Source organism: Telopea speciosissima, chromosome 9 (assembly GCF_018873765.1).
Source record: "Telopea speciosissima isolate NSW1024214 ecotype Mountain lineage chromosome 9, Tspe_v1, whole genome shotgun sequence".
NCBI classification, from domain to species: Eukaryota; Viridiplantae; Streptophyta; class Magnoliopsida; order Proteales; family Proteaceae; genus Telopea; species Telopea speciosissima.
Window position 1 is genome coordinate 45,141,129 of NC_057924.1, and position 11,668 is coordinate 45,152,796.

Sequence of the window (11,668 nt, forward strand, 5' to 3'; positions counted from 1 at the left end):
GAGAATTGGGCCCACTGTAAATTGCACTTTTGTGCCAGAATAACGCGTGGATTGGCGCGTGTGATAAGCACATTGTCAAAGCTAGGAATTTTAGCATTATCAACTAAAGGCTAATGACACAAGAAGAGGACGACGGTGGGTCCCACAGCTATCACCATCACTCTGCTCTTTGGGAACCGATACATGCACCCAGAGCTTATTTCTGAAAAGCTTTTATTTTTTTTTTGGTTTTGGTTACAATATAAACTCAGCTAAAACTTATTTTTCAAGATTTAAAAGCCCTTTTCATAGGTTAAAGCTTAAGGTAGATGAGATGATCGATGGTTATGTGTGGCGTTAGAGGTTCTCGTGATTCACGGGAAATGGTGTTTAGCCAGCAAGAGCTCGGTCTGATAATCGACCTGTTCGATCAGAACCGGAACGAGAAGAATCAGGTAAGTTGTCATCTGTTTTTTTTTTTTTTCTGTAAATCTTTAATCTTGTTAGGCTGAGAAGGTTGTCCCTTTGGTGTTCGTTTTGATCTGGGAGGGTTGCAGAGGTTTCTGGTGATTCTTTTTGTTGCATGTTGATTTTCTAGGGTTTTAAGCCGATTTTCGAACCTGGACTAGAGTTACTTTGAGTTCATTTAAAGGTTTCTGCTTGAGTTCGGAAGTGAGGAAGGGGGAGCATTAGATGTTATAGTGTGGGATTTACTATGAATAGACATCCTTTTTATGGATTTTTTGATCTTATTTTCCTCCGCAAATATTTTCGCGATAAATGCTAATTTTAGGAGATTTTAATTTTAATTTTAACTTCTAATTTTTGGTTGGCTTGACATAGCATATGTTATTTGCTAGCTTGTTAAAATTCTGGCCTTCTAGTCGAACTAGGCTCTCCATGTAGAGATCACTTGGGAGAGGGGTTCCCCTACTAAAAAGATCACATTCAATCATCTTGTAGCCTGATACGTGTGTTGCACTGTCGGTTGCATTCTCACCTGCATGAGCTATTGCTGGTGTCCTTGCATGAGTTGCACCCTTAAGACGTCATTGAACAGTTATTTTGATATCATGGCTATCCAAGCTATTGCTATCAGATGTTAAAGTTATCTTGTAATCTGAGATGTGTTTTTAACTAGTCTCATATTTGATGTTTAGAATTTGGCATTTCTTTCACATGGATTGGTTTTCATCTGCTAATACTAGGACATGTAAACTGTAATTTATTATTAAATGTATAATGCGGGAGAACAGAAATTTACTTGATAGGAAGTTATGTGAGAATTGTGGAAATGCAAAATAGAGGAAGCAGCATCTAGCTGTTGTGACATTTTGGCAGCTTCACTGGCATGAAGTGGTTTATCAAGGTTTATTTTAATGAACCACCCATAATTTGGTTAATGGTTTGGGGAGGAGAAAAAACATATTGAATTGGAAGGGTGTATGAATATAGTAGCGAGCGGCATAAGATTTTGGGTTATCACCCTAATCGGATGGGGGCTCTGGTGAGAGATTGGTTGAATCTTTCTGGTTGAAGAGCACCGGATTATGGCCTTATGGGAAGATATGGTCACACTTAATTCTTAATTGGTCTCTAACTAAATTGTCTTCCTAGTTTCTGCATGCCTGCTAGCAGTCAGGGGCCACCCAGATCCACCTATGATTTATGACAATGCTTGGTATTGAATAAAAAATTTGTCCTTTGTTCTCTGAAAAAATGTATATTTCCATGAGTTTGGCGGGGAAATGAGAGAATTTCCTATTCTTAGAGGATATAATCTGTAGACATGGATAAGGACGCTGAGGGCTGAGTATTTGACACAACAACCTCCTGAAAGCTAGAATGGGGACTGCTGTATATTATATGTATTTGATGGATTGAAGAATACTACAAGCTTTGAAAAAGTGAAAAGCGCAAAATTTTAAGACTCTTTGGTTTTGTTGTGAAGTTTTTTTTTTGTGTGTGTGTGTGTGTCTTACATAATCTTATATAGGCTGAAAAGAAATTCAGCGCAAAGGAAAACCCATGCATATAACATATATCTAGGTGTTTTAAAAAATTTGTAGGCTTTTATTCTATGGGTTGTATTTGTAATATGCTGAATTATAAGGCCTAAAGTGGGGGTCTAAAGGGGTGTGCAGCAATAGATATTTAATTAATAGTGGGGTCCATTAGTTAATGTAGTTGGCTTTTGTTTAGTCATTTGAAGAGTCCTATTTTGGTTAATTGTGTGTATCCCAAGTTATTTAGAAGACTTGGCTTCAACAATTCTAATTAGTTTAGTATTTTAGAGTCCTTGTTAGTTAAGTTAGTCTAGTTGCCTAAGTTTTTGATTTAGGAAACTATTTTTTTTGTTTTCTTATAAATATGTACCCACACGTCATAATGAATGGTTAATGAAATAGAATACAAAATTTGGATTTGAATTGTAGCCAAGAAGGTTTCCTCTTTTCTTTCTTCTCCCTTATCACTCTCCTCTATCTTTCTGTTCACAGTCCCATAGCAGCCCCTATCTCTTCCCTTTCTTTTTTCTTTCTTTCCCCAATGAAGGCTACTCAAATCAGCAAATTTATGTCTTTTTCAACCCTATTTTATCAGAAAATAGTTCAGATTTGAGCTTGTGGAGCAGCCGATCTGATCTTTGATTCCTAGTATGGAATCTAGGTTGGCTGGCTGCATCAACTTGGTATCAAAACCTAACCTAGCCATGGATTCCTTTATTTTCAAGACTAGAGTTTGGTTGCCAATGGAAAGACTTCTTCCCTATTCATTGATAGGGGGAGGTATGAGAATCTTGTCTCACGGTCTGCGGTAGAGATGTCATCTAAGATGGATGAGATCATCATTGAATCTAATGATGATGTTTTCGTCGAATTTTCAGTTTTCTTCCTATTTTGATGCTGCTAGATGTCATGCATTTCCTTCTTCAAACATATCATAATAGTTGTTCAATCATGGATGGAAGAACTGAAGGCTATCCTTGACTGTGAGTTCCCTCATGTACGCTAAATTCCTCTTGTCTACAACTAACTATTGTCTTGAAAGGGTTGTAGTGTGATAGCTCTTTAAAGCCGGTTGGAGCGACACCAACAGTGTTGCCATAAAAGGAGTTGAAAGGGGCTAAACAAGATGAAGAACGTGTTTCTGCTGAGCCTACGGGGAAAATGCAGTCCCTTTGAGCAGAAAACGAGCTTGTGAAAGGGTCTATTGCGATGAAAGTTGTTCCATATTATGAGTTCGTTCTTCTTCGCACGTTCCAAGACAAGCACATAACGGTCAAATCTTCATATTTTGAATTTTGTTCGAGTTGAAGACAACGAGCTACAAGCACCCGTCAAAGTGTTCTTATTCTTACCCTTCTATAAAACTCGAGGAAGAGTCTTTTTGAACCGAGGGAAAATAATGCAGGTCCAATCCAAAAATTGGTTCTATTTTAATATGTATGAGGAATGAGCTTTTAATTCTTTGGGTTGTAATTGTAATGGGCTGAATTGCAAGGCCCAAAAGTGGGGGTCTAAAGGGGTGTTCGAAAATAGATATTTAATTATTAGTGGGATCCATTTGGTAATGTAGTTGGCTTTAGTTTAGTCGTTAAAATATCCCATTTTGGTTAGTTTTGTGGAGCCCAAGTTATCTAGAAGACTTATGCTTCAACAATTTTAATTAGTTGAGTATTTTAGAGTCCTTTTTAGTTAAGTTAGTCTTGCTACCTAAGAATTTTAGATTTTGGAAACTTTCTTTTGTTTTTTTTTATAAATATGTACCCACCCCCCATACAACAACAACAACTCAGCCTTATCCCAACTAAATGGGGTCAGCTACATGGATCCTTGCCCTCCAATCAGCTCTATTCAAGGTCATACTGGGTACAAGGCCTAAGCTATGCATGTCTTTCCTCACCCACCTCCATAATGATAGTTAATGTAATAGAATACAAAATTTGAATTGTGTAACAAAGAAGGTTTCCTCTTTTCTTTCTCTTCTCCCCTATCCCTCTCTTCTGTCTCTTTCTTTTCTTTAGTTATTAGTCATGGGTACTGTTAACAGTCCCATTACAGCCCCTATCTCTTCTCTTTCTTCTCTCTTTCTATCCTCTCCCCTATGCAGATTACTGAAACCAGCAAATCAGCAAGCCTTTTAACCCTGTTTTATTTGGAAATAGTTCAGATCTGGGTCTGTGGAGCAGCCAATCTGATCTTTGATTCCTAATCTGTAATCTAGGTTGGCTGGCTGCATAATTGAGTATACAAGAGGCACAAAGCTATGTCCAAACAAGTAACCACTGGTGTTGTATATGACATGGGTGGCCTGGTGAGAGCCGGGGAATTCCTTTAAAATCATGGGTACTGGCCCTTGGATGTAATGCACTTTAGAAAAAGGCCTTCTTGAAGGTTATTTATCATACTAAGAAGTATGCCAGGAATGAAAATTTTCTGCCTGAATTATTATTTTGTTCCAGCTTGACCTCTGTCCAAGTCCAGCCTATTATGACAACTAAACTATTTTTCCCTGGCAATCAATATTTAGTTTCTTTTGTACTTTTTTATTGCAGTAACTGTATGATATCTATTTATAAGATCTCCCCACTTATTTGTGCAGGTCTCTATGACACTTAAAAGGAGTTAGTGGTTAAAGTGGTTCTTGAGATGGAGTCTTGCAATTGCATTGAGCCACAATGGCCAGCTGATGAACTATTGATGAAGTACCAGTACATTTCAGACTTCTTTATTGCACTTGCTTATTTTTCTATTCCTCTTGAGCTTATCTACTTTGTGAAGAAATCTTCAGTTTTCCCGTATAGATGGGTGCTTGTGCAATTTGGAGCTTTCATAGTTCTTTGTGGTGCAACACACCTAATTAACTTATGGACTTTCAATACACATTCAAGAACTGTGGCAGTTGTAATGACAACAGCAAAGGCTTTGACTGCTGTTGTGTCTTGTGCAACGGCCCTTATGCTTGTGCATATTATTCCTGACTTATTGAGCGTGAAAACCAGGGAGTTGTTTTTGAAAAATAAAGCTGCAGAACTTGATCGTGAGATGGGCTTGATTCGTACACAAGAAGAAACAGGCAGGCATGTTAGAATGCTTACTCATGAGATTAGAAGCACTCTTGACAGGCATACTATTCTGAAGACGACTCTTGTTGAGTTGGGTAGAACATTGGCATTGGAGGAGTGTGCATTATGGATGCCTACACGTACTGGTTTGGAACTTCAACTTTCATACACCTTACGTCACCAAAATCCTGTTGGATTTACAGTACCTATTCATCTTCCTGTGATCAATCAAGTTTTTAGTAGCAATCGTGCAGTAAAAATATCTCCAAATTCCCCCGTGGCAAGACTTCGGCCTACTGCAGGAAAATATATGCCTGGGGAGGTTGTTGCTGTTCGCGTTCCACTTTTACACCTCTCAAATTTCCAAATTAATGATTGGCCAGAGCTTTCTACAAAACGTTATGCATTGATGGTTTTGATGCTTCCCTCCGACAGTGCAAGACAATGGCACGTCCATGAGCTGGAACTTGTGGAAGTGGTTGCTGATCAGGTTTGTGTTGATTCCTGCATCTTTTGTATTTTACCTGTATTATGATAGATTTTAGAACTGCATTGTAAAGTCCCTTTTCCTTCATGTCGATTTCATGTTAGCCAATTAAATGTGTTGATATCAATTGTTACATCTGAGCAAAGAAGTGTCTTACATATTTAGATTACACTGTGTGTCTTTTCTTTTATAATGCAGGTGAATTGCTCTTAGCTGAATATTTGCAGTTCTACATTTCACTAAGCCACTTTGGTTGTGGACCAAAGTCTGATTGCTTAAAGCTTTTTTGATGGTGATATGCTGTTCCATTTGTGCTCTGTTATCATTTATTATATATTTATATTATATGATGATGTAGGCTTGTTCTTTTTAAAAAAATTTAGCACTAGTTGTGTCTCAGGATGGACTTTGAATTCATGTGTTGGTGTTTGGAGGATGTACACCTGCCATATTGAACAATAGTCTTGTTCAGTTGTTTGTGCCAAACCATTGCTGGTTAACCTTCCCCCAACCCCCCCCCCCCCCAAAAAAAAAAAAAAAAAAAAAAAAACCCCTTTGGTGAATGTCCACTTCATTAATAGGAAAAGCAAAGCAGCAGAACCTGCAAGGCAGAGTTGCAGTATACTGAAAGAAAACTAAAGTAAAAGATTTTAAACTGGGAAAGGAGCTACATCATGGTATTGTATTGTATAAGTGGATGCTTAACTAATTCATCTGCTAGTAGTTTGCCAATCATAGTTTCCAATGGAAGGGAAATATCCTAGCACTCTTTCTGATCAAGTGCATATATCTCCGTGATCTTCCTTTTTAATGACTGGTCAACTAATCATCAAAGCTGCGTCTCCAATCAAATGGATTTCCAGAGAGGAAACCATCCAAGGCAAGAAATAATAGTCTCCAAATTTGTGTGATTGAGTCTGGATCTGAGTAGAGCCAGATAAGTGTAAAACTTCATGATCTCTGAAGGGTGTCAAAAGACTTGCAGAGTCTGGTTTCCCTAAAGAGTTCCATCCATGACAAGCTTAAAGAACTAAGGGGGAAGGGTTTTTCATCGTTTTGTATAATGAGTAAGAAAATATGAAGTTGATTACTTCGTCAATCAAATTTCTTCTCTGAATGATTCTTCCATCTATCACTGTCCTATAGACTCATTTTTACCGAGTAAAGCAGTCAGTGAAACCAAAGTGCATGTCTTGTTGTATATTGCTTCCTAAATGAAAATTTTCTTTGATAAAACTATATATGTAGAATTTCACAAATCCTAAACTAAAAGATGGATCTGTGGGTGGTGGGTATATTTAAAAGATCGAAGGAAAAGATTCTAATCTGATAGTTGATATAGATCAAACCTGATAATATAGATGGGGAAAGTAGGAGGAAGAGAAAGAGCTAAGAAGGAAGAAAACAGAACCTTGGGGGTAAGATAGAAGAGAGAAGAGAAGGAAGGAAGACGAGATCGTGGGGGAGTGAGGAAAGAGAAGGGAGAGGCAACAACTTCAAACAAATCTAATTTTATTCCATATTCAAATCATGGGCTGTAGTGTAGCCTTACAACTGTATTTAATTTATCTTCTAAACTAATCAGAGTCTAAAAAGAAAATTACAAATCCAATAAAGAAAGGAAATTCCCTCCTTGCGTGAACTAAGGTGGAGTTCCTTAATTATGTAGGAAACTGGCATCAACAAGGAATTAAAACTGAATAAAGGGATGGGACTTATCCCATTCTCACTTAACAACTTGACAATAAATAAAAGATAAGAAATAATTACTCTACTAAGAACCCATGGTTGGGCTGAAGATTAGGTTCCTAAATTTTAGGAAACTTATAACCACAAGCCGTAAAAGTCCTTCAATTAGGCCCCATGAGTTGTGTGAACCTAAAATTCGTGAAAATCAGGAATTATGAAATCTCAAAGTCTCAAATTAGCTCCACGACATATGTTTATAGAAGAACCAGATCTGAACCATCTCTTGGACCAAGACCATGGGTTGAACCAGAATTTGAATCAATCCAGGCCTGACCAAATTGAACAAAACCAGTCCTGTATTACTAATCCTTTAAAAAATATTGGAATAATCCTAAACTAGTTCTTATTTGGTACTTGTTAAAACTGCAAAATTTTAGACCAGATTTTGAGACTCTTGATGATGGACACCTGACATCTATGTCACTTTGTGGATGGCTCAGCTATTTTGTGCTGCAGTTAAACCAAATTTTTGTTGGCTTTCCTTTAGTTGTAATGTAGAGTAGTTGTTTCTCATTGGTTACCATACTGGGAGATGTTTATTCATACAGTAATTCAAATTATATTTCTGGGTCCAGGTGGCTGTTGCCCTTTCTCATGCTGCAATTTTAGAGGAATCTATGAGAGCAAGGGATCTGCTTATGGATCAAAATGTAGCACTGGATTTGGCAAGGAGAGAGGCAGAAACAGCCATTCATGCTCGCAATGATTTCCTGGCAGTTATGAACCATGAGATGAGAACACCGATGCATGCAATTATTGCACTTTCTTCCTTGCTGCAGGAAACTGAACTGACACCAGAACAACGCTTGATGGTAGAAACAATCCTAAAGAGCAGTAACCTCTTAGCAACACTCATCAATGATGTTTTAGATCTCTCAAGGCTTGAAGATGGAAGCCTTGAACTTGACCTTGCGACATTTAACCTTCATGCAGTATTCAGAGAGGTATGTTTTGATGATTCTTGGTAATATACTTGTTAAGAGAGATGATTAGGCTCTGTGGATCTTTAGGTAGACTTGGATGTTAGGCAACAGTAGCTGTTGAATTTTTCGGTATGGCGTCATACCTGTTTGTCAATGCAGGTTGTTCAATTGGTCAAGCCCATCGCATCGGTCAAGAAATTATCAGTGACATTAGTGATGGCTTCAGATTTGCCAGAGTATGCCATTGGTGATGAAAAACGTCTTATGCAAACCATTTTAAATATTGTTGGTAATGCTGTGAAGTTCTCAAAAGAAGGCAGCATCTCAGTTGCTGCTTGTATTGCCAAAACAGAACCTCTACTAGACGCTCGAGCACCGGACTTTTTTCCGGTTCCAAGTGAAAGTCACTTTTATTTGCGTGTGCAGGTGGGTTAGTAATGTGTGTGCTCACAAAGATGGACTTGCACATGTGGATTCTGATATATACTGCATACTCCTTGAGTATATGAAGTTAATCATATAGATATTGTCTTTATCATGCAGGTAAAAGATTCAGGGTCAGGAGTTAACCCCCAAGATATTCCAAAATTATTTAACAAATTTGCACAAAATCAATCATTAGCAAATAGAAATTCGGGTGGCACTGGGCTTGGGCTTGCAATTTGTAAGAGGTACTTTTTTGTCGATTCCCTTGCCTTGCAGCTTTAACTTGTACTATGTATAATTGGGTGATTCTTAAAATCACTCTCATTCTTTGTTGACATTCTCAGCATTAGTTGGCATTCAAATCTTTTTCTTTGATAGTGGTAAACTTATCTGGTAGTAGCTATTAGGTAATATTGACTGGAAATGTTTTCATCATTAACATTTACACAATCAGGTTTGTGAACCTCATGGAGGGGCATATATGGATTGAAAGTGAAGGTTTTGGCAAGGGTTGTACTGCTTCATTCATTGTAAAACTTGGAATCGGGGGGCGTTCGAGTGAGCCAGACCACCGTGTTGTACCTCTGAATCGTGTGCAGTCCAATTTTCCAGGACTCAAAATTCTCCTTATGGATGACAATGGGTCAGTATGACAGCTACAGTTAATGAAAATTTACATTTTGGATTCCTCAAAAACCCCTTTTTAACTATCTTATTTGTGTGAAATTGTTTTTTATTGGTATTTTCTGCAGTTAAATAGATTTTTAATGCATATTACTTTTTCTTTTACTTGGGTTTCCCTTAAACATCTGTCCTATGCCTATAACAGAGAAAAGATATGTTTCATTCTATCTTATCTTAAAATTTATGTTAACCAGGCATAATGATTAATGTGATCAGACATTTGCTCTCAACTTCCTCCCCTCCCTTGAAAAAAAAAGCTGCATATATTCTTACTCCACCATCTCTCATGGTGGATTAAGAATGAGGGCTTGGTTTCATTTGCTGCCAAAATTTCTGTTGTAGAACTTTCCCAAAGAGCAAAATACTAAACAGCTTTCCCACTGCGATGGTTTGATTGGCATATCTAGTTGTAGTTGAAGTTCCCTGTAGGCATTAGTGTTTGGGTTGGGTTGGGTTTGTTCCAGTGGTAGTGACAGGAACTATTCATCCATGGGTGGTTATATTTGCAACATGACAGGTACATAAACCCCAAACTCTGGACAGACATTCTACTTAATCCTCTACTCGTGTCAAAAAAGTTTCCAAGGTCTTTCTAGAAGGCCAAGATACTGGCTTAAAAAATATTTGAATAGTTTTTTTCTTTTTCTGAATAAAATTGGGCAGCTACAAAAAATGGGAACAGTCCACAATTTGGGTGCCATACAATTGGGATGGGCCACTAATTTTGACCTGTGTGCAGATACCTTGTCTATTCAGCACTCAGAATGACCATATTAACCTGCTAAATTGCAGAAATAGCTTCCTTGGATGAGTATTTTTATCTACTCCATTTCCTGCCCGCTCCATTTCCCCAAATTCCTCTAATAGAGGGGGGTGGACCCCACCTGGGCAGTATGTTCGGGTAGGGGTAGGGTGGTCATTTCCGACCCCCTCTATTTGAGGAACTTGGGGAAATGGATCTGCCCAGGAAATGAAGCAGCAGATAAAGGTCCCCTTGGATGAAGCTTTTCTGCACTGCAAAATTTTTTTTTTTGGGAGGAGGGGGGGGAGGACCTTCTAACAGTGGTGCTTCTTTTCTTGGGTTTAAAACCTTCTGCTTCAAGCATGGAGCCAAAGAACTTTGCATAATTGAAAGCCAACCGATAATAAATCAAAAGCATGCGGGTGATAAATCCATATGCATCTCTCTTGATTTTGCAAATACTGTCTTCTTGTGGAGTGATCTGTGCTTGTAACAGGAGCCTTATATTGTAGCATACAAAAGTGGTGATTGGATTATTTCCTTTATGGTGATTTAGGGTTAGCAGGATGGTGACAAAGGGTCTTCTCATGCACCTCGGATGTGATGTAACAATCACTAGCTCTGCTGATGAATGTTTGCGGGTTGTTTCCCCTGAATACAAGGTGGTGTTCATGGATGTAGGCTCGCCTGGGACAAGTGGCTATGAAGTGACAAGACGCATACATGAAAGGATCCCTAAACGTCATGAGAGACCGCTGATCATAGCACTTACTGGGAATACAGATAAGGCAACAAAGGATAACTGCTTGAGAGTTGGTATGAAAGGTGTGCTACTGAAACCAGTTTCACTTGAGAAGATGAGGAGTGTTTTATCAGAACTCTTAGAACGTGGGAGTCTGCGTGAGTCGTAGCAAATTCTTATTAAATTACTATCAACTCAGAGTTGAGGAAATCTCCTCCATGAATTGAGCCAAGGCTGCTCATGAGCCGCTGATCCCGTGTACATAATATGCTGAGGCATTGATGGTAGCACAGGATGAAGTGTTAGTGCTATTTGTAGCACATTTCTACTACCTATGTAAAAAGGGTGAATTTCCTGCCAATATTATAAGATGATCCATCATATACTACCCAATTTTGCTCCCCCTCCCTTCCCCCTTCTCAACACCCTGATAATACTTTCCAAACAGATGCTGTTTTCATTTGGCCTAACTTCCTATTTAGGGTATAGAACAATATTGGATCTGAGTTGAACCTGGAGAACTCACCTAATACTAGATACGAAACTTACAGACCCAGATACAATATTATTGTTTTGTGAAGGTATCTGAAATTACAATTGGATAGTCAGTTATAGATGCTCTGCTTAATTGTAACACTTCCTTCTACTCGTGATTTTGAGATCCAAACTTGCTTAAGGTTGATTTGTATCAGGCCGGATTTCAGGTTTATGGTGCTCTCATCCCTCTGCACCCAAACATTTTTTCTGAAAGGTTGTAGAACTGCAGCTATTGCTTTTAGGCCTTGCAGTTATATTGTGGTGTGGAAGTTCTAACAATCAAATAATTGAATTTGGGTCCTAGAAATTAAGGGTCGTAAAAAATGTAAAAATG

General features: G+C 38.3%; 1 protein-coding gene across 1 annotated transcript; it reads left to right on the forward strand.

The window, feature by feature from the left end:
- The first annotated feature begins 290 nt into the window (after positions 1-290).
- LOC122639849 (ethylene receptor) lies at positions 291-11,158 on the forward strand. Its single transcript, XM_043832850.1, has 7 exons — positions 291-434; positions 4,582-5,534; positions 7,856-8,224; positions 8,363-8,629; positions 8,747-8,874; positions 9,084-9,272; positions 10,612-11,158. The coding sequence occupies exons 2-7, from the start codon at positions 4,629-4,631 to the stop codon at positions 10,964-10,966; spliced, it is 2,214 nt and encodes a 737-aa protein (XP_043688785.1). The 5' UTR covers positions 291-434; positions 4,582-4,628; the 3' UTR covers positions 10,967-11,158.
- The last annotated feature ends 510 nt before the right edge of the window (positions 11,159-11,668 follow it).

Bases quoted from the DNA above. Each gene is read 5' to 3' on its own strand.
- LOC122639849 (XM_043832850.1), top strand. From the start codon at position 4,629: ATGGAGTCTTGCAATTGCATTGAGCCACAATGGCCAGCTGATGAACTA. The intron at 8,225-8,362 runs GTATGTTTTGAT...TTGTCAATGCAG, and splicing joins TTCATGCAGTATTCAGAGAG to GTTGTTCAATTGGTCAAGCC. The intron at 8,630-8,746 runs GTGGGTTAGTAA...TTTATCATGCAG, and splicing joins ACTTTTATTTGCGTGTGCAG to GTAAAAGATTCAGGGTCAGG.